The following is a 23,015-nucleotide window of genomic DNA, read 5'->3' on the forward strand; positions in this document are numbered from 1 at the left end:
AAGAGGCTAACACTATGCTGTTCAGTATGACAGCCTCAAGCACATGTAACTATTTAAATGTAGTTGTTAATAGCTAAATTAATTAACATTGACAATTCAGTTCCTCAGTGACACTAGTCACACATTAAGTGTTCAAAAGCCACACAAGACGAGTGGTTACCAAACGAACAGCACAGATCTAGAACAGTTTCATCATCACAGAAGTTCTACTGTAGAGTGCTAATGTAAATAAAGTACGGAAAGAGGCTTTTTCAATTCCTCTCACCTCTTCAATACTTATTTCCAAAAGCCCCCACAGCTAGTTCCATCAGGTCCTCTCTGGCTGGACTTAGGACTACCCTCACGGGTTAAATTGCCAACATGCGCCGGATCATCGAAAAAGTAAGAGAGTTCCAGAAAAACATCTATTTCTGCTTTATTGACTATGCCAAAGCCTTTGACTGTGTGGATCACAATCAACTGTGGAAAATTCTGAAAGAGATGGGAATAGCAGACCACCTAACCTGCCTGCTGAGAAACCTGTATGCAGGTCAGGAAGCAACAGTTAGAACTGGACATGGAACAACAGATTGGTTCCAAATCAGGAAAGGAGTATGTCAGGGCTGTATATTGTCACCCTGCTTATTTAACTTCTATGCAGAGTACATCATGAGAAATGCTGGGCTGGATGAAGCGCAAGCTGGAATCAAGATTGCCGGGAGAAATAGCAATAACCTCAGATATGCAGATGACACCACCCTTATGGCAGAAAGTGAAGAGAAACTAAAAAGCCTCTTGATGAAAGTGAAAGAGGAGAGTGAAAAAGTTGGCTTAAAGCTCGACATTCAGAAAACGAAGATCATGGCATCTGGTCCCATTATTTCATGGCAAATAGATGGGGGAAAAGTGTCAGACTTTATTTTTGGGATTCCAAAATCACTGCAGATGGTGACTGCAGCCATGAAATTAAAAGATGCTTATTCCTTGGAAGGAAAATGATGACCAACCTAGACAGCATATTAAAAAGCAGAAACATTACTTTGTCAACAAAGATCCATCTAGTCAAGGCTATGGTTTTTCCAGTAGTCATGTATGGATGTGAAAGTTGGACTGTAAAAGCTGAGCGCCAAAGAATTCATGCTTTTGAACTGTGGTGTTGGAGAAGACTCTTGAGAGTGCCTTGGACTGCAAGGAGATCCAACCAATCCATCCTAAAGGAGATAAGTCCTGGGTGTTCATTGGAAGGACTGATGCTGAAGCTCCAATACTTTGGCCACCTGATGCGAAGAGCTGACTCATTTGAAAACACCCTGATGCTGGGAAAGATTGAAGGCAGGAAGAGAAGGGGACAACAGAGGATGAGATGGTTGGATGGCATCACCGACTCAATGGACATGAGTTTGGGTAGGCTCTGGGAGTTGATGATGGACAGGGAGGCCTGGCAGGCTGCAGTTCATGGGGTTGCAAAGAGTCAGACATGACTGAGCAACTGAACTGAACTGAACAGGTTAAAGGACTTCCCAGGTGGCATTAGTGGTAAAGAACCCACCTGCCAAATCAGGAGACCAAAGAGATGTAGTTTTGACCCCTGAGTCACAAAGACCCACTAGAGGAGGGCGTGGCAACTCACTCCAGTATTCTTGCCCGGAAAATCCCATGGACAGAGGAGCCTGGCAGGCTACAGTCCATGGGATCGCAGAGAGTCGATCACGACTGAAGCAAGTTAGCACACAACACCTTAAAGGGATGCTTTGGAAAAGCCTGTCAACTTCCTGATCTGTAATTAAAAAAGATTTGCTTCGTTACTGAAGATCACAGATCATGGAACCACTGCCACTCTCAACAGCACATGAAAGTGTAAAACCTCAGCTAAGAACTTGAAACCTCCAGTGTTCCTTGGGGTAGTGTCTGAGACAAAACACTCTTTCGCCCTGGTACAGTAGGTCAAGCTGACCCTGCAAAACAATGGCAATGGTCATTGAACCATACATACCATGCCTCAGTAGGGCTGTCCTAATTATTCTGTAGTCCACAGTAGCCAGTACTGTTTTCTAGGCTCCAGCTGTCCACTCCATTGTGTGCACAGTCTGATCACACAATTGCCAGCTCCCCGCTGCATATTATGGACTTCTCTGGTGACCTATAAAATCAATGCGCTTCTCCGAGTTCCTCACAAGTACCATGCCTTTTCCTATGCACAGCCTTCTGCCAGAGGCCCCTCTTTCCCTAACTATACCGCCTTCTCAACACACTCCCCCAGTCTGCCAGCCAGACAATGCTTACTTTTTCTTTAAACTCATCTAAGCTGTGATATCCTCCAGAAAATCTTCCCTGGTCTGCTCAGGCTGCACTGGGAGCCCCAGCAGCTGCTCCAGAATTTCCATACGGGAGACACTGTGAGAATGCAGACCCAGGAGAAAGCAGGAAAGGGGATGTGTGACTTCGCTTGAAATTACCTTTTATAGTGAGGTACGACTTTTGCTGAGATACCTGCAAGCAGAAGCACAAAGCTCTTCAAGATGCTCTTATTTGCATTTAAATGGGAGTAAGAAAATACCTGTGATCCATTTCAAAGAAAATATCTGTGCTCCACCCTTTTGAGGAGTAGTGACTTTAGAAGAGGGTGACTAGAGATTAAAGGAGGGTTATACCTTCCCCGAAGTGATACCTTGGTTTCTCTCTCTGCTCCAATAATATCCTAGTGTTCTTCAATCATAACAGTATCATCTTGAAACTATATGTCTGTCTTCTCTACCAGACTGGAAAGGGCCATATTCTTACTTAACATTTTATCTCTGGTACCCAGACCAGTCCTCAGAGAGGTGCTATTGGATGAATGAGTGGAGAAGTGGGTGGATGGGTTGACAAATGGATGGATGGATCGACAGAAAGGATGGAATGGGACAATTTTGCCTTCAGACTAAAGTCTCCGAAAGGGTAGCGCTCTTGAATCTCAAGCTCTGTCACTCTTTCTCCCTCATTCTATTTCCAATAACATCAAGAAAATGTTTTATATTTAACAACTGCTGAGTTCACTGATGGGAAAAAAGCTGGCATTTCCCACCCAGTGAGTGTGCTAAAGAAACACTGGAGGAAAGAAACAAAGAAATCTTTAACAATAAACATTGGATTACAGCATTAAAAACCTCCCTTACTCTAATGGAGGTACAATTTGGAGATAAACCTAAACCACCTTCCTCTCTGTGGCATATGATTAAAATCTGCTTTGTTCTTCTAATTTGCTGTTCTCAAATTACCACACTGCTGCTGGCACTGCAAACTCAGACTTCGTGGCTGCCCTTGAATTACTGTACAACTTTTCCTCCTTTTTTTCCTTTTAATCAGCACTGAACCAAGAAGGTGCCATCTACACCTGGTGAAAACCCTATGTCTCCAAACATGGAGACAAAAGGTGTCTGTCAAGGTGACCAACCCCCATCCCCTACCACCATGATCCCCTAGCAGAAATAATCTCCCTTGAGGTTTGGAAACACACGAGGTGAAGTTATCCTTGACTCAGCTCCAGGTGGTATACAGTGTTTTTTCCTCCTCTGACTCCAGAGATTTTATTACGCTTCTTCCTAAGCCCTCAAAACAAACAGAGCCTGACAAGGACATAGCTAGTACCTAAACAAACAAAAAAAAAACCTTTATTTTCATATTTTTCTAGAAGTTTTCTAAATACCACGGCCTAGGATTACTAACAACTGACTTCCAGAGTCAGTCCGAAGACTACAAGGTAAATTTACTTTGGATAAATAGATAATTCTATGACATCATCCTCTTTTCTTTCCCTTTGTAATTTTTTGAAAGTTCAAAATACAAGCAATGTCTGTCCCATGCCAAACTTATAAAGGGAAAAGGAAGATCTCTTTTAATTGTGTAGGAATGTTAGATGGCAAAATATTCAAAAATACCTGAACAACTGATGGTAATTTTCATTTGGAGGTACATTGAGTTACATTGAGCCACATATTGACTACAGAAAACTAGAGAACTAAAACTGTGGTCCTTCAATGACACTTAAGAGATCAATTTACCTTCTTTACCCAGAAATGTGGTCATTGTGAGGTTTTCTCCCTGTGTTATTAACAGTTGTCAGTGGAAAAGAATTATATCCCTTAGACTACCAAAAAAGATTCAAAAACACAATAACGGTAGTAGTATTTAGTGATAATCCAAGACACCATGCTGCTGCTGCTGCTAAGTCGCTTCAGTCGTGTCCGACTCTGTGCGACCCCATAGACGGAAGCCCACCATATTCCCAAGTCCCTGGGATTCTCCAGGCAAGAACACTGGAGTGGGTTGACATTTCCTTCTCCAATGCATGAAAGTGAAAAGTGAAAGGGAAGTCGCTCAGTCGTGTCCGACTCTTTGCAACCCCATGGACTGCAGCCTTCCAGGCTCCTCCATCCATGGAATTTTCCAGGCAAGAGTACTGGAGTGGGGTGCCATTGCCTTCTCCCCAAGATACCATATCTCATCCTAATTTTGCTAAATAGGCATATTCAGGCAAATCACACCTCTGGATCTCAATTTAATCAACTAATTCACATTATGAGCATCCAACTCAAGAAAATCAAGAGGCACATGAACAGAGAGAAAGATGTTGCTAAATAAAGAACCAATAATTCCCAACATCATAACACTGTAGATGATACCTACATATGATAAAGATCACAAAGACTACCATTATTTTCAGAACAATGGGCAGGCATACATGTAAAACCCAGCCCTCAAAAATAACATAAGTTAATAACATCAAGGAAAAATTACTAGCCAATTTATTGATTAGGCTTTTGTCCTCTCTTCTATTAAAAAAGTTAATTAGTTACTGATTTTTTTAAGATTGCTTAATTTTATTATCAATCCATTTGTAACTGATATTGTATTCAAATTTTCACAGTTTGCATGTGAAAATTCTGATTCAGTCAATCCTTTTCACACTAACATTCACCATTAAGGCCTAGTGCCTCAAAGATGCAAATTACACTTCTGAAATGAGAGGTAATAGACCAAATCGTAATCTGTTAATATGTTAATTGCTTCCCCTGCAACAGAATAATCATATTTAAAACCTTAGCATAATAATAGATCTATTCAGACAAAGCTCTATCGCACATCTAATATCCAAATCATGTTACCAATATTAAATTATTTCTTTGAGGGATCTTACAGACCTTGAATTTATTTTAATCAACATTCACAATAATCTCCTGGAAACTAAACAGGAAACAAAATTTGCCATTGTATATATCTGAGACACATAAATAATAAAGAAAAGATAAATTATTGCAGCATAACCATGACATGTTTACTTCAAGTTTGTATCCTTTTGATAGGATTTTTAAATGTATTATATAATGTCCATGGCACTGTCTCAAAGGGTAACTTCCCTAGAGTGAAAGTTCTATGTTTTGTAACTCAGAGTCTTATTGCTTGGAGAGGACTTTTTGTCATTTGTTAGTCCAAGCTAGAAAATGAAAATTAAGAGAAGGAAAGTGCTTTTCCACTGAGACCTCTGAGGCAGCTGCTCTATTTCAAAATAAAATGGAGAAGCTCTCATTCAGGTGGGAACTGCCAAACAAAGGGAGTATGATCAAGCACTCTTGGAAACAATTCCAAAACTCAAACTCCATTGGTTTGATCTACAAGGATGCCCCAAACAGAAAGACAGACAAAAAAGTAAGATCCATGTAATAGTTCCTTTCATACCACATGACTTCTACAACCACTTGCGTGAATACCAAGAATTCTCTTATCTGTGTCTCCAGGTCAGACATCTCTGCTGACTTTCATTCCTTATTTCCAACTGTGTATGTGTGTTAGTTGCTCAGTCATGTCCGACTCTGCAACCCCACAGACTGGAGCTCACCAGGCTCCTCTACCCACAGGATTCTCCAGGCAAGAATACAGGAATAGGCTGCCATTCCCTTTGGGACCACAACCCACTCTGGTATTTTTGCCTGGCTACCTGAGAATTCTCTTCCCAGATACCCCACAGGCACTATGAAGTCAACATGCCCAAACTCCTCCCCTAATCTGCTTCTCCTTTATTCTGTCTTCTCAGAATCAGCTTTGTGGGTGTGGGATCCATGCTAAGAAGGACCCATGCTTTGTTTAATGATCTCCTCCCTCGTGGTTCAGATGGTAAAGTGTCTGCCTGCAATGCAGGAGACCTGGGTTCGATCCCTGGGTCAGGAAGTTCCCCTGGAGAAGGAAATGGCAACCCACTCCAGTACTCTTGCCTGGAAAATCCCATGGACAGAGAAGCCTGGGAGACTACAGTCCATGGGATCACAAAGAGTCGGACACGACTGAGCGACTTCACTTTCAGTGTGATCTTGAAATTCTTAATAAGTTTTAACAAGAGGCCTCAGATTTTTATTTTCCAGTGGATCCCCAAAACTTGTGGCCTGTGCTGTATCGGTGACACCATGACCCCTGTCCCTGAAACCAACCACCTGGGACTAATCCAAGATTCCCCCTCCCCTCATTTCTACATCCAGTCACGCTGACCATGCCCAGGGTTTTATATCAAGCACAAGCTCACCGTGTTTTGCATGCCTTTTTCCCTTCTTCAAAAAATTGATTTTCACTTGTCCTTTAATTATTAATCAAGACTCATCTATACCAGAGATACTGATTGATGCCCCAGTCTGATACAGATGCCTCCTCTTTGTCCTCCACCCATATACCTGTCCCTATGTCTGTCATGTTGTCCTTGAATCATTATCTTGTCTCTCTTCTTCCAAATGACTGTGAGCCTCTTGATGTCTGATTTTATTTTCTTTTTATCTCCAATTCCTAGCTCTGTGCTTGGCATATAGAAGATATTTTTAAATGCTTATTGACTAAGATTGAAGTTATTTCAAAAAACCTTTACTAATCCACTTTTGAAAAGCATGATGGCTTGATCTATACAAATGCTCTTTTCCTTTAGAATGAGCTTCATTTTTTTCCAGAGTGATCCTCTCACTTCCCTCCTGCACCTTCAGGCAGAGTCACCAAACAAACAGCTCAAGAGCTTGTATTACACCTCAAAGGCATTTTTTCACTGTCCCCTGGGGTCACAATCCCCTGAGGTCACTTCTGCCAGTGAGAACAGCCGGGCCTCCTATGCCTCTGGGATCTTCCAGGCATGGCTGGCTTTATACACAATGATTTGTTTGTGCCAAGGAGTTGCTAGACCTCCTCCACAATGCCACCAAGAGTCCAGGATACAGGAAGGCAAGAGTGGGAAACGTGGCCCAGAGGGACAAGAATTCTCTCATTAACTCTGAGCCCCCATAAACACTCTCACAGACATTCGACGCTTCATCAGACTGGTCATCACAGGAAATCCTGTTTGAAAAACAATCTCTTGATTTGGCAGGGGATGGGAGCCAAAAGGAGGCATTTCATCTCCAGCATCAATGTCTAATCGGTACTTCAGTTTATTGTGATAGACACACCTGGATGGATTTCTTTATTCACTCATTCATTCACTCACCTGCTCAACCATTCACTGAACCTCTACCAAGGGAAATGTGCCAGGTGAGGTATTATCCAGAGAGCTAAGGGTCAAAAAGCTCCACACTCAAGGAAGATAATATTACTATGAAATAGATAATTTCCATTAAAGCCTTACTATTCCGAATGTGGTTCAGAGAACAAGGCATCTAGAAGCCTGCTGCTGCTGCTGCTGAGTCACTTCAGTCGTGTCCGACTCTGTGTGACCCCGTAGACGGCAGCCCACCAGGCTCCCCCGTCCCTGGGATTCTCCAGGCAAGAACACTGGAGTGGGTTGCCATTTCCTCCTCCAATGCATCAAAGTGAAAAGTGAAAGGGAAGTCGCTCAGTCGTGTCGGACTCTTCGTGACCCCATGGACCGCAGCCTACCAGGCTCCTCTGTCCATGGGATTTTCCAGGCAAGAGTACTGGAAATGCATAATTTCAAGGCCCTCCTCAGGACCGCCTGAATCAGAAATATGCATTTTAACAATGGCACAGAAGATCCATGTGAATATCCGAAACTGCAAAGCATTTACACATCCCTCCCAGGAGCTGAACGCCAACTCCTTTTAGCCTGAATTAAATTCAGATCTCAGCTGCAAAACCTGCCCTAAGGCTCCTAATCATAATCCCATTTTCCCCCGTCTACGGACTCCACATCCGGCTCTCTGCTATTTCATAGGAGGAGCAACTTGCATCCTTTCCCACACAAAGTGGAAGCAGAGAGAGGACCATGCTAGCTATGAATGCCTGTCACTCATGCATGTGAATCTCAGATTCTCTGTGCAACAAATCCTGGTATTTCCATTCCTGTCATGTTTCCAAGACTTCCCAAAATGCCTAGTGAGTAAAAGAAGTAACAACTTAAGAATTCAGTGACTGAGGGACTTGATTCAAGCAGTTTATATGTTAAACACAATGCATTGTTGCTGTACATTTTCCATAATCAAAAGAGGGGTCTCAAAGTAAGACTTCAAATTATTAGAGTTGAAAAAATGAAATTCAGCTGGAGAGCAAGTGCAGTTGGGAAATGCTTATGACAGAAGAGCCTGCCCTTGATCTTCTACTCTTAACATTGCAATGTACACACACACACACATACAGGTATATGGATAATACTAAGAATTTCAAATATACATAGACACATTTTTACGCAACGCTGGGAGTTTTTACTTAACTGACATCATTTCAAGTACTTATAATTTGCAGTGCTGGAGACCCAAGATGCACAGGAGTAGTTCTTTTACTTAGGACTATTAAACTTTTTTTCAGGAAGTTCAGTAAATTGACAATCACCAAAACCAGCAATTCTTGAGCTTATTGGCCTCAAAATTCCTTTACACTATTGAGGTAAAAGGGTCTTACACAATTGAGGGTCTTACACAGTTGAGGTATTGAGGGTCTATAGAACTTTTGTTTATTTGGGTGGTATATCTCAATATTCGCTGATGATAATTTTTTAAAATAATAATTGATTCATTTAAAAAATAACAAACCCATTGCACATTAACATAAATAGCATTCTTTTATGAAAAATAACTTTGTTTTACAAAATAAAGCCAATTAATTGAGAACAGTAGCACTTTCTACATTTTTAGCATATTTAGTGTCTGGCTCAATAGAAGACAGCTGGATTCTCCCATCTGCTTCTGTAGTTAATGTGTTGTTATGTCACATATTATCCAGCCTCTGGAAAACTCCATTGTTCACTTACAAGAGAATGAGAGTGGAAAAGGCAATCAACATCTCAATAAGAGTGACATACAGGAAAATAGTTTTTTCAACAAATGGTGCTGGGACAACTGGTTATCCACATGCACGAGAATCAAGTTGGACCTCTACCTCACTTCATACATAAAAATTAACTCAAAATGGATCAGATGGGGAGTGACTATTAACAGGAACAGTTTTATTTTGGGGGATGATGAAAATGTTCTGGAATTAGCAGTGATGGCTGTATATATAGTATATATTGTGAATATACTAAAGCTACTGAATTTTATACTTTAAAATGGTGACATTTATGATATCCAAATCATGTATCAGTAAAATAATGAATCAAAGACCCAAATATAATAGCTAAAACTATAAAACTGTTTAAAGAAGACACAGGTATAAATCCCATAACCTTAGGCAACAGTTACTTAGCTATGACACAAAAATCACAAGGAACAAAAGAAAAAAAAGAAAAAACAGATAAATTGGATTTCATCAAAATTTTTAAAATTTTGACACCATCAGACTAAAAAAACCCACAGAATGAGAAAAATGGCTGTAACTCATTTATTAAATAAGGAGTCTGTATCCAGAATATGTAAAGAATTATTAGAACTCAATAATAAAACAACAATCCAATTTTAAAATAGCCAAAGGATCCAAATAGACAGTTCTCCAGAGAAGATAGACAAACAGCCAATAAGCACATGAAATGATGGTCAACATCATTAGCATCAAGGAAATGCAAATCAAAACCACAATAAGGTATCACTGCACACCCACTACGACAGTTTACAATCAAATAGATAATAACAAGTGTTTACAAGAATGTGGAGAAACTGAAACCCTTATACATTGCTGGAGGAAATGTAAAATGTTGCAGCTGCTTGGGAGAATAGTCTGGCAAACTATTCAATTCAAAAGATTAAACAGAGTTACTATATGGCCCAGTAATTTCACTCCCAGGTATATACCCAAGGGAAATGGCAAATTACTGGAATATTCACTGCAACATTCTTCAAAATAGTCCAAAAGTGGAAACAACCCAAATTTTCATCAACTGATGGTAAACTGTGATCTATCCATACAATAGAATATTATTCACCAATTAAAGGGAAAGAAATACTGATACATGCTATAACGTGGATGAGCCTAGCAATTATGCAAGTGAAAGAAGTCAGACACAAAAGATCATTATGTGACTTCATTTTCATCAAATGGCCACAACAGACAAATCTATAGAGACAAAAAGTAGATCACCAGTTACCTAGGGCTGGGAAGTTTAGGTGGAAAAGAAAGTATGACTATTAAAGGGCATAGAGTTTCTTTGGGGGATTGTCTGATTGTGGTGATGGTTGCACAGTTCTGTGACTATCTTAAAGTTATACACTTGAAATGGATGAATTTTATAGTATGTAAACTATATCTCAGTAAAACTCCTAACCTGAATGAGGCAAACAACATCTTAGTATTATTTTGAAAATAGTTTGAACCTCAGGGACCCCCTGAAAGGATCTCAGGGATTCCTGGGGGTCCCCAGAATACACTTTGAGAATCACTGACCCAGACAAAACATCTAGTATGGTAAACTTCCTAGCAGCCATCTTCCTCTCCCCCTCTTTCTCCTTTGGAAGAGAACCCTGATTTCTAGGTACTGACCTCTCTCCTCCATGAAGGCCACCACCAGGAAGGAAGCTGATTCCACCGAGTCCGAAGGCACCTTAAGCTAATCAGCACACTCATTTCGATTGATTTCACTCACTGTTCAGGGTGGCAGGTGACCCAGGAGGTCTGATCGAAATGACTGCAGGACTTTTGCTTAGACTGCTGAGTTTGAAGTGGTTTTTCAATTCCTCTGGAGGGTGTCCCATGAAAATGTGAGAACTGGAACTACTATAACCATTTCACTATAGTCTGAGGATAAAGCCTCACAAAAAGGCAGGATAGTTCTTGAATTAGGTCCCTCAGTTCAGTTCAGTCGCTTAGTCATGTCCAACTCTTTGCAACCCCATGAATCACAGCACGCCAGGCCTCCCTGTCCATCACCAACTCCCGGAATTCACTCAAACTCACATCCATCGAGTCAGTAATGTCATCCAGCCATCTCATCCTCTGTCGTCCCCTTCTCCTCCTGCCCTCAATCCCTCCCAGCATCAGTCTTTTCCAATGAGTCAACTCTTCACATCAGGTGGCCAAAGTACTGGAGTTTCAGCTTTAGCATCATTCCTTCCAAAGAACACCCAGGACTGATCTCCTTTAGAATGGACTGGTTGGATCTCCTTGCAGTCCAAGGGACTCTCAAGAGTCTTCTCCAACACCACAGTTCAAAAGCATCAATTCTTTGGCACTCAGCTTTCTTCACAGTCCAACTCTCACATCCATACATGACCACTGGAAAAACCATAGCCTTGACTAGATGGACCTTTGTTGGCACAGTAATGTTTCTGCTCCTGAATATGTTATCTAGGTTGGTCATCACTTTCCTTCCAAGGAGTAAGTGTCTTTTAATTTCACGGCTGCAATCACCATCTGCCGAGATGTTGGAGCCCCCCAAAATAAAGTCTGACACTGTTTCCACTGTTTCCCCATCTATTTGCCATGAAGTGATGGGACCAGATGCCATGATCTTCGTTTTCTGAATGTTGAGCTTTAAGCCAACTTTTTCAGTCTCCTCTTTCAGTTTCATCAAGAGGCTTTTTAGTTCCTCTTCACTTTCTGCCGTAAGGGTTATGGATATTTCTCCCGGCAATCTTGATTCCAGCTTGTGCTTCTTCCAGCCCAGCATTTCTCAATTAGGTCCCTACTTAACTCTCCTGTGTGTGTTTGTATGTGTTTGTGTATGTTAGTCATTCAGTTGTGTCTGACTCCTTGGCACCCTATGAACTGCAGCCTGCCAAGCTCCTCTGTTCATGGGATTCTCCAGGCAAGAATACTGGAGTGGGTTGCCATTCCTTTATCCAGAGGATGTTCCCAACCCAGAGATCGAACCCAGGTCTGCACTGAAGGCAGTTTCTTTACCATCTGAGCCAACAGGGAAGTGCTGATCCAGTAAATATCTTTAATGTTAAAGCCAGTTTGAATTGGAATTTGTCAGTTAAAAGCACCCAGCTGATATATTGTCCAGTGATGTGGAGCTAACAGTATTGCATCCTCCCCATGGTCAATACACTTTGCCTTTGCTGTGAGGACATCAAGGGATAAGATCTTAGGAGAGTATTGAAAAAACATTACTTTTCTGTCGGAATATACTTAACACAAAGAGCTGGCCCATGTAATCTAGGCCTAAATACATCAGAGATAGACCACGGTATTTAACAAATTGCCTCTCTCTTCTATTCCTTTAGTGTCTGATATTCACTGTACCCTGAATGGCACTCCAGATGAGTCTGATAGAGAAAAGAGTTGAGTTGCCCTTATTAGCAGAACATGTGTGGCTGTTATCCGAACCTAGTGTGGATTTCACCTGCGGGCTCATCATGGGGCCCGATATTGAGCACATATGGATGTTTGCATGTGACCACCAATTCCTGTTAAAACAGATAAGAAACTTAGGGTGCAGTAAAGAACTTTCTCTTTTTTAACTAAATTAATTAGAATAGTATTCTGCATTTGGGTGATTTTTTAGCATTTACAACACGCTTTTATAGATTTCATCTCAACAACCCAATGGAGATTGGCAATTGAGGAATTATTATGCCCATTTCACAGATTAAAAACAGGAGGCCCAGTGATTCACTTGAGGTCTTACACAGTCAGAAAGTGATGGAGTTTGGGCTTAAAGACTTTAGATTCCAAGCCAGAGCCTTCACACTATTTAGGATTAAATTCAATACACCTTCACATAATAGTAAGACAACAGTCAGTATATTTTCACTTCTTACTATGGGCCAGGTATTAAGTACTTGGTATATATTGCATGGGCTTCTCAGGTGTCACTAGCGGTAAAGAATCTGCCTGCCAATGCAGGAGACATAAGAGACGCAGGTTCAATCCCTGGTTGGGAAGATCCCCTAGAGACAGAAATAACAACCCACTCCAGTATTCTTGCCTGGAGTATCCCATGGACAGAGGAGCCTGGTGGGCTTCAGTCCCTGGCGTCACAAACAGTCGGACGCAACTGAAAGCAACTTAGCATGAGCACTATATATTGCATATTTGATTGTTACAACAAGACCATGACGTTGTACCATTATTACCCCCACTTTACAGATGAGGAAACTGAAACCAAACTGGTAAAGTGACTTGTCCAAAGTCACCTGACTAGTCAATGCTTAGAGCCAGGGTTCAAACCCAGGCAAGTAGTACTCTGGACCACAAGCTCTCAACCACTTGGCCATACTGCCACTTCAGCAAGAGCAGAGATGCTTGCTCTACACAAGACAGTGTGTAGCTGCACAGAACCCATGGGCTCAGTAAGGGCTGAACTGATATTTAACAATACAAGCTACAAAGGATTATCCAATAATTGTTCTTGTTGCAGAATTTGATCATACAAAGATTGCCTAAAATAAGCCAGGGCTCAGCTAATGTCTCATTAAACGTACTGACAGTTTTGTTGTAACAATAATTATTACTCAATTTGACCTATTCTGAAAGACACTACTGCTTGCTTAGCCACCAGCAGTTCCCCGCCCCTTAACACACACATACACACACACACACACCCCTCCATTGCTTCCATGCAGTCAAAGCCCACCTCTCATTATAGAGAGTGAGGAGTACAGATACCAAATATTCACATTTCTAGACTCTTTTACAACTAAGTCATGGGTATAGGATTCAATCCTGGGCAATGGGATCTAATGGGAGGACTGATGGGAGCCTCCAGGAACGGTGTTCCTCTATGATAAAAAGAAATGCAAGAGGAAATCCCACCTCTTATATGGTGGATGTGTTAGTACCTGAAGGATATTCACAACCACCTTATAATGAGAACTCTAAGTGACAAAGGAGATGTGCTGAGGAGGCAGAGTAGAAAGATGGAAAGCACCTGGTCCATGCAGAGCTGCTGAACAACTCTGAAGCTACCCTATCTCTGGACTTCTCATTAGGTGAGATAATAAGTGTCCTTATTACTCAAACCACTTTAACTCAGCTGCTCTTTTACTTGCAGCCTAACTCTCAAGTTGGAGGCAGCTGAAGATAAGACAGGGCTCTGGATTCTAAGTAAAATGACATAGCTTCAATCTACTTACTTGCCAGGTGACTCAAGTTGCCTAATCTCTTGGCACCTTGTTTTCTATACCCATAAAATTGAGAAAATATTCAATAACACAATAAAATGGAGATAACCCAGGACAGGAATGAAAATCACATGAGATAATATGTATATAATCTATCTGTCAATAGCAATGTTTTAGTCAAAGGTAATTGGTCTAGGTAACAGATAAACTATAGACTTTATAAACTGGAGACATCCATTCTAACCCAAATCCCTTATTTTACAAAAGAAGAAACACTGATTCCAAATGTCAAATGACTCACTACATGTCACACTGGTTGGTAACATAACTATGTATCTCCCTATTCTCAACCCAATGCTGTCATGCTGTCCTCATGATGACAGGTAATGAGCTACATTAAATACGGGGTCAGTAGCATTCATTCATTCAGCAAGTGTTTATTGACCACAACTATATGTCAGGTTCAGCTCTAGGTCCTGAGGACTCCTTGAAGAACAACAACCACAACAAGAGTTCCTACCCTCATGAATTTAATAGCCCAGACACAAACTATGCAATCTACATCTACAAATAATTATTAAGCCCGTACTAGGTGCTACACACAGTGCCAGAGTTTCTATCCAAATACAAATTTTTATAATTTTCCAGCCAATTCAAATAATAACAATCATGTTTACCAGGACTTGATAAAGAAGAAATAATATGAAAAGTCTACAACTTACACAATGAAAATCAGTATTAAAAATAGCAAGCTCATTAGAAGGAGTGGTGAACGCCCTGCCAGCACCTGAAAACGTGGACGGAACGGGGAAGACGACTAGAGCTCTACTCTACTGGAAACAGCACGACTGAACCAAAGGAGTGAGAACTAAGCCATGTCCTTCCACAGTCTCCAGACTTGCAGGGTCGGCTCCGTTGGAAGAGACCAGTGGAACCAACTCAGTGGAAAAGACTGATGATGGGAAAGACTGAGGGCAGGAGGAGAAGGGGCTGACAGGGGATGAGATGATTGGATGGCGTCACCGAGTCTACGGACATGAGTTTGAGCAAACTCCCGGAGACAGCAAAGGACAGGGAAGCCTGGTGTGGCGTGTTGCAGTTCATGGGGTTGCAAAGGGTTGGACATGACTTTGCGACTGAACAAGAACAATAGGGAACATTCAGCAACTCCTTTCCTTCCCCAGGCCCCTGTCTAGTGCCCTAGACTCTCCTTTTGCTCCCTATCCAGTGGGAATTCCTCTTTCACTCCACCTAAACAGTCACATGCAAATGACACATTAAATAAACACATTTATTGTTTGTACAGCATCCTAGATCCTATGAAGAGACAGAGCAAGTGGCTATCAGGCTGCTGACCCTGAGCCATTACCCTGAAAGTTTTCTTTGTCAGTAACCACACAAATCATATACTTTGGAAAAGAATATTTAAAAGCTATTGTTTTGAAAAAAAAAGAAAAAACATAACTCACACCTTGCATGAGTTATAGAGGGAAAATTTGTGTAACACTATACACTCTCTTAACTTTGTGATTCTCTAGACTGGAGGAAAAAGGCAAGCAAGAAACGAAACACAGATGGATTCCCCAGGGCATATACTAGTGACTTCAAAGGTTCTTTAAAAAAAAAAAATCATTTTGTCTTTGTCCTAAACAAATAGAAAGCTTTTTGTGACCTTATGTTCAGAAGTATAATATCAATTCCCAGGTTTGAAATACTCTAGGCAGGTATAATATCCAAAATCACCAAAATCATCTTTTGATTCATTTTAATTGATTAAATGATAATCACCATTTGGGGGCAGATGTGCTTCCAAATAAAACATTTTATTTTCCAAGCAATGCCAAATCAACACTTTGGAACATAGCATTTTAACCTCTTTGGCATCAACTGGGCCTTACAAACTCTAATGTTCCAAACTGTTATTAGATTGGCTACAATCTACTGTTTGCCAGATCATGAGACAGCACATACATGTCATCTGGGGACTATTTATCCATTCTAAGGAAGATTCCCTCCCACAAACAGAAAAACAAAACAAAACAAAACAGTAGTGTCAACTCCAAGTGGGACAGGAAAGGGCAGATAGAAGGTGGAGACAGCTCTGGAAAAGTCAACAGCCCCACTCTCTGTGGCTGACCCCTTTATTACCTACATATTCAATACGGGTTAAAGTTCCTGTACACCCACTTTAGGACTTAAGGTAAAATGTGCAAACTCCTTTCTCTGAAATACAAGACAGTACATGCCAAATGTTTCCATGCAACCCTGTGGCAGCAGAAAAACTGCCTATCCCATTAATCCTTTTATTATTAAGTTTAATAGCAGTCCTTTGTTCAAAATGAAATCCAAGATTCTCCAGAAAAGTCAGTGGGAGCCCATTTTAATGGGAGGTCATGGGGCACTACATTCCTGCAGTGAAACTTACCCCGTTGTCATCTTACAAGTTAGGAGTCACTGTCCCCGTGTCACAAGCTCCCACAAAAAGAAAAAAAAAGGCGGGGTGGGGGGGGAAGGGGAGACCATTCATTCATTCATTCTTAGTTAACACAGCCCAGAGGCAGATTCTTGCCACTGGGAGACGCTGCTCCCATTCATCTCTCAACAGAATGGGTGCCCAGTGTTTTAAACACAGCTCACTCAGTCTCAGACCTTCAAGACTTGAGTAGGTGAGAAGAGGAAATTCCAGAGATAAATAAGTAAAGATACTAAAAAGTCAAAAGCTAATAGTGCTTAACCCTAACATGACCTTTCCAGGTTGTGTGTCCTGAATCTTGGGAGAGGGCACACACCTGCCTACATACACAAACACTGAGAGTGCGCTCACACACACACACACCATTGCATCTCACAGATCTCCTGCAAGCCCAGAGGCACTTAAGCACTGGAGGATGGAGTTGCCATCAAAGCTGCCTTCGCCTACACAACTCTGGCCTTCTCCAACTTGGTTGCCAGCACGTCACCAATATCCCAAAGGGCGATTTCTCCCGGGACCCAGGTCCTGCAGCATTCCTTCCCTGCTGGCCTCACAGCCCTTTTCCTTTCCCTGAAACACTCAGATTTCAAAGGATTCCTTTCGAGGTAGCTCCAGTCCGAGCAGCGTGCCCCATCCCTTAAGGCTTGGAGCACGGGGCCGCCTGGCCTTTCTCACTCCCAGGAAACTTCGCCGCTGCCCCACGCTAAGAAGTAAAGGCCACCGGTAAAGGGGAGGCAGGGAGCTGGAGCAGGTCCCTGGGACTGAAGGCACCTTTGGAGTCCAGGCACCAGAGAAAGAATGAGTGGATCCATGCTGATGCATGCCTTCTCCACGTGGAAGAAGGAAGACTGGGCGACATGCAGGTACCCCTCTGGGTTCTCAGAACTCATATTTCCCGACAGGTTAGGAAACAGAGGGGTTAGAGTCCCCCCAGGAGGCAGCTGCCCTGTGTCCACTATCCTAGGTGCAGCGAGACGTGAGCGCAGTGTCTAAGCCAGAGGAAGGGGCCCCAGGAATCGATAACGCACGCCCGGTGCCTGCGGGGGACAGTCCTCCCCACCCCATCCCTTACTAGGGCTCCTAGACTCAGAGCGGAGGAAGAGAAATCTGGCTTTCTAGTAGGCCCCCGGGTGGGTTCCTTGCCTCCACGCGCACGCCCACCCGTAGAGGGCCCCCAGTCCCATGCCCAGCGCGTAGTCCACTCCCTCGCCCCGGCACCTGGATGTGGCAGGAGATCTCCGAGTCGTCCAGCAGCCGGATGGTGCATTTCATCTCCTGGCTGAGCGATTTGATGCTGGAGCTCCGAAAGTGGATCATTTTCATGGTCCTCCTGCCTCTCGGCACACAGTAGCAGGAGGCGAACATGCACCGCAGCCCGGGGAAGCGAGCGGGAGGCTCGGGGCCGGCGCGGCGCTCGCCCGCGCGGACACACACACACTGCCCTGGACACCCGGGCGCGGCTCAGCCCCCGGACAGCAGCGACAACCGGCGCCTGCAGCCACACATGCCGAGCGGCCAGGGCGCGGCAGGCGGGTCCCTCCCTCTCCACGGTCCCCTCCCTCCGCTCCCTCGCCTCCGCCTCGCCCGCTCCTTTCCCCGCCTCCGCCCCTTGCGAGTGCTCCTGCACCTCCCTGTGCTCGGGCTCGCTGGCCGAAGATGCCCAGAGCCCGTGACCCCAGGCGGGCGCGCGAAGCACTCCCTCCCACGCGTGAGGACCCGCGGCAGGAGAAGGCGGAAAGCGGGCTGGCGCTGGTGGCCGGGACGCCCCGGCAGTGGCCTGCTGCGCTGCCGCCGCCGCCTCTGCGTCAGGCTGGGCCCGGCAGCCTCCTCCCTCTCCGGCCGCGATAGCTCTGGCTCCTGAGAGAGCTCGTCCCTGCCCCGGCTCCCCCACGCGCCCGACAGCGCCCTGCTCTGCTTGGCCCCAGCGACTTGGCGGCGGGCAAGGGGGCGTGGAGGGCGATCCCGACCTACACCCGCAGGGAGGATTCCACCGTGGGAGAGGATTATTGGACCTCAGGCACCCCGAGAGTAGCATGAGGCCCTTGCCTGGCTACAACAGCAATAAGGCTAGTAGACACGGTCGCTGGTACTCTCGAGGATTTTTGTAAGCCTTTGTTTAATATTAACTGAGAGTCCGTCTCCTCTAAGAAACTCAGAACCTTCCTTAATCAGTTTCTCGTTTATGTCTCCCAACACCTCGCTAAGATCTTTCATAGCAGCACTTTGGGCTTCCCTGGTGGCACAGCTGATAAAGAAATCCGCCTGCAATGCAGGAGACCCTGGTTCGATTCGTGGGTTGAGAAGATCCCCTGGAGAAGGGATAGGCTACCCGCTCCAGTATTCTCAGACTTCCCTGGTGGCTCAGATGGTAATCCACCTGCAGTGTGGAGACCTGGGTTCGATCCCTGGGTTGGGAAGATCCCCTAGAGATGGGCATAGTAACCCACTCCAGTATTCCTGCCTGGAGAATTCCACGATCAGAGGCTCCTGGCAGCTACAGTCCATGGGGTGGCAAGGAGTTGGATACCACTAAGCACAGCATAGCACACAGCAGTACTTTAGACCTCAAGGAGAAGGTCTTTATCCTGGCCCTTCCCCCTTAGAGATTTCCTTCTGCTCCCCAGGAATGGAGTCTATTGCCTAAGGATGGAGGTGTGACCCATCCAGTTTTAGGCCAGTCTCTGCACTTGGGACCCTGAGATTCCACCTCCAGGGTGCTGGGGATGAGAGTCTCCTGCCCCTCTGTCTTTCCTAGGGTGGCTCAGGCCCGTGTGTGATATGCCCATAGATCCAAGGGGGCAGCTGTGGAGGCAGGTGGACTGAGACTGGATGTGGAGACCAAGCCATCCGGCAGTGGGAAAAGAGGGAGATTCTCTCCCTGCTGCCCTTTTCTGAGCTCAATAGGTATTATTAAGGGGTATTTGTTACAGGAATGGCTCATTGCCCAACTGTCAGCTCTTGCTTCAGGGGCCCCCATCCAAAGATATGCCCTGTCTTTGGGTGGGGAGGGATGGTCTAGTCATTTCACCTAAACTTGATACACTCTGATGGATCATATATACTCTCAGACACCCGCTTGCGGTTGGCTGAGGCTTGCCTGAGGTCTGCACTGCAGTCGGATTCCTCTTTCTACCCTCTCCTGCTTCCTCCCTGTGTTGATAGCTAGTATAAATACCCTGATGTGAAGAGCTGATTCATTGGAAAAGACCCTGATGCTGGGAAAGACTGAGGGCAGAAGGAGAAGGGGACGGCAGAGGATGAGATGGTTGGATGGCGTCATCGAATCAATGGACATAAGTCTGGGTAAACTCTGGGAGATAGTTAATAAGTCTGGCATGCTGCTGTCCATGGGGTCACAAAAAGTCAGACACTACTGAACAACAAATAAATACCCAACAGGCCAAATTCAGTCTCAGCCTTTGCTTCTGGAAACTCCAAACTTAAGATAGGAGATAATTGCTTGTTACCATTTACATAGTAGTATGTGGACCTCCATGTGTAGTCTTTCCTGGGCTGAGGAATGTTAGGGCAGGACCTGAAGGGAAGATCAGTGTGGAGAGTCTGGGATTGCAGTCTTGGCCCAGCTGGGAATTAAACTGGCCAACCCTAGGGATCCTGGGAAAGTCTCTGTATTTCTTTTCTCAACTTCAAAGGTGAGCACATCTCACAGGTGGCTGAGAAACTGGGATGAAGCAAGGCAAGACAAGTCTGTACTCTGTAAAGCTCCACGTGCATATGAGATGGAAGTGTTGAGAGTGTTCCAATCCCATATGAAAAGTACACTTGGGGTTGAATCGTCTCTCCCAACCCAAAGAGCAGTTCTAAGATAGCCTAGAGATCAAGGAAAAGTCAGCATGACAGAGAACCAAACTTTTCTTTTAAAGCTATATCCTTGTCCCTCATTATTGTAGCAACCTTTTATCTCTGAAAGAGTCATACTCAATACCCTAAAACGCAATACCCCCAAAACTGAAATTCCTCAAATTTAAAGGAAGCAGAAGAAGGACAGGAGGAAAAAGGACAGAACCAAGGTCACCCAAAGCAGAAATGCAAACAACAGTCTTTGAAGAAATGAGGAGAATCTGAGATTGGCTATCTGGCCTGGTTTGGAAGGCTGAGATTCAACAACTTTAATGTACAGTTTGGAAGCCCTTGGAATACATGGAAAACAGCTGGGGAAATTACCGTATATGGTCACCTGGAGTGAAATATCACTGAAGAGAAGGCTTTTAGAAACTGAGTGGCCATGGTCAAAAAATAACATGAAGAACAAGATGTATTCAAAGAATGAACTCAAGGATAAGCTTAATACTGGACCACTTAAAGAAAAACAATGACACACTCAGAGTCCTAAATTCTCAGTTCACAACCTGTATTCTTTCAATGACAGAGCTAAAAGTATTCTATATCAGTTGAATCACTAAAAAGCAGACTCAAAATCTTTTCTACAAGTTGCCAAATGATAAAGTCAATTGAGTTACCAGCCTCACCAGATTTCATGTGGGAGAGATAGTTACCATCAGGAAAGAGTGGGAATCTGGGTGTAGAAATAAATACATAAAGGAGCATTTGGATAATTCCTAGGAAATCAAGTCCCCAAGCCCCTCTTGATAGCAGAACCAAAGCCTCTTCCCTTATATTAATTAGGCTGTTCCTGCCTTGGTTGAAGACCCTATTCTGATCTCACCTGAGGCAGTTACCTTGAAAAGGGCAGTCAATCTCCTTGCCACACTTCATCCACCAACTCTGACTACTCTCACTCTTTATACTGGAGTCAGATCCAGACACCTACAGAAAGCCAATTACAAAGTCAACCCCAAGGAGAGAAAGAATTGCAAGGTCTTGCTAATTTAAACTGAAAAGTATGTATATAAATAAACCTAAATCTGTTGATTTGAGTGCAGGTCCCAGTGACTCTGGTTTCAGTGTACCTTCTATATAAATTGATTCACTTCTGGTCTCAGCTAAATAAAAATGAGAAGGAAATTCCCTGATATTTGTAAAGGAAAAAGTCCAAAGAATCTAGGAGAAGGAAATACTGAAGTAAGTGTTCATATACAGACAGCTCATCTCTCATAATGATGAACCTGAGGGGGGCCTCCACCACGGCTTCTGGAGAATTGTTGGTGAAGGAAGCAACACCATCTTTGAAAAGTACCACAGTGGCTCTTCTCTGTGACCAGAGGTGCTGTGAAAGACCCTGCAGTTGAAAGGAGCTCCCTGATTTAAATGGAGATAATGGGAACCTGGATTAGCAGAGGACAAATAGTGATACTTAACTTTCAGTGCCTGGAAGGGCATGGGGACACTCATGAGTAGGGGGACCCAAATCACTTCAGAGTAATATGACCTGCAGGAATTTGCTGATCGCTAGACATCCAACTAAAGTCCTTGATCTGTAAAACAGACAAATTTCTAGGTCTAACCAATAAAAAACACACTAAACGCTCCTACAAAAGTTTCCAAGTCTGCACGCATCCCTACAGACAAGCAGAGAAATTTGAGTGAAGGAAAGATGAGTCAGCCTGAGGAGTAAGAAATTGGACGCAGCTTAGAAGAAGTGCCAAGGTCCAATTCTTAATATAAAACCTCATGCTCAGTGGTAGTAGCTGCATTTCCTTATCAAAAACTTCCCAGGATTTCCTCACAGCTCAGTGGTTAAGAATTTGCCTGCCAATGCAGGAGGGACATAGGTTTGATCCCTGATCTGAGGAGATCCCACATGCTGCAACTAAGACCCATGTGCCACAACTACTGAGCCTGTACTCTAGAGCCCACAAGCCAAAACTGCTGAGCCCACGTGCTGCAACTACTGAAACCTGCATGCCCTAGAACCCATGCTCAGCAACAAGAGAAGCCACCGCAATGGGAAGTGCATGCACCATAACGAAGAGTAGCCCCCGCTGGCCACAACTAGAGAAAGCCCTCAGGCAGCAGTGAAGACCCATCACAGCCCATAATAAATAGATTAAAAGATTTTAATGCAAACCTTAAACTCTTAAGGGACTTCCAAACATTAAAAAAAAAAAAAAGTCCCAGCCCATGCATCGTAGCCCTTTGATGAGCCACTGGAAAACAGGTGGCCGAGCCACAAAAGGGTGATTGATAGTTGTGGAGAAAAGAGAATCCTCTCACACTATTGGTGGGAATGTAAATGGATACAGCCACTC

At 43.7% G+C, this 23,015-nt stretch overlaps 1 protein-coding gene across 2 annotated transcripts in view; it reads right to left on the minus strand.

The window, feature by feature from the left end:
- The window catches only part of FRMD3 (FERM domain containing 3), a 345,545-nt gene extending 327,335 nt beyond the window's left edge, over positions 1–18,210 (minus strand). For both annotated transcript variants that reach the window (XM_040244433.1, XM_040244429.1), the window contains exon 1: positions 18,064–18,210. In XM_040244433.1, the coding sequence (XP_040100367.1) occupies positions 18,064–18,210 (147 nt within the window). The remainder of the gene's footprint in view (positions 1–18,063) is intronic.
- Positions 18,211–23,015: the final 4,805 nt, after the last annotated feature.

This window comes from Oryx dammah, unplaced genomic scaffold (assembly GCF_014754425.2).
Source record: "Oryx dammah isolate SB20612 unplaced genomic scaffold, SCBI_Odam_1.1 HiC_scaffold_1, whole genome shotgun sequence".
Lineage (NCBI taxonomy): Eukaryota > Metazoa > Chordata > Mammalia > Artiodactyla > Bovidae > Oryx > Oryx dammah.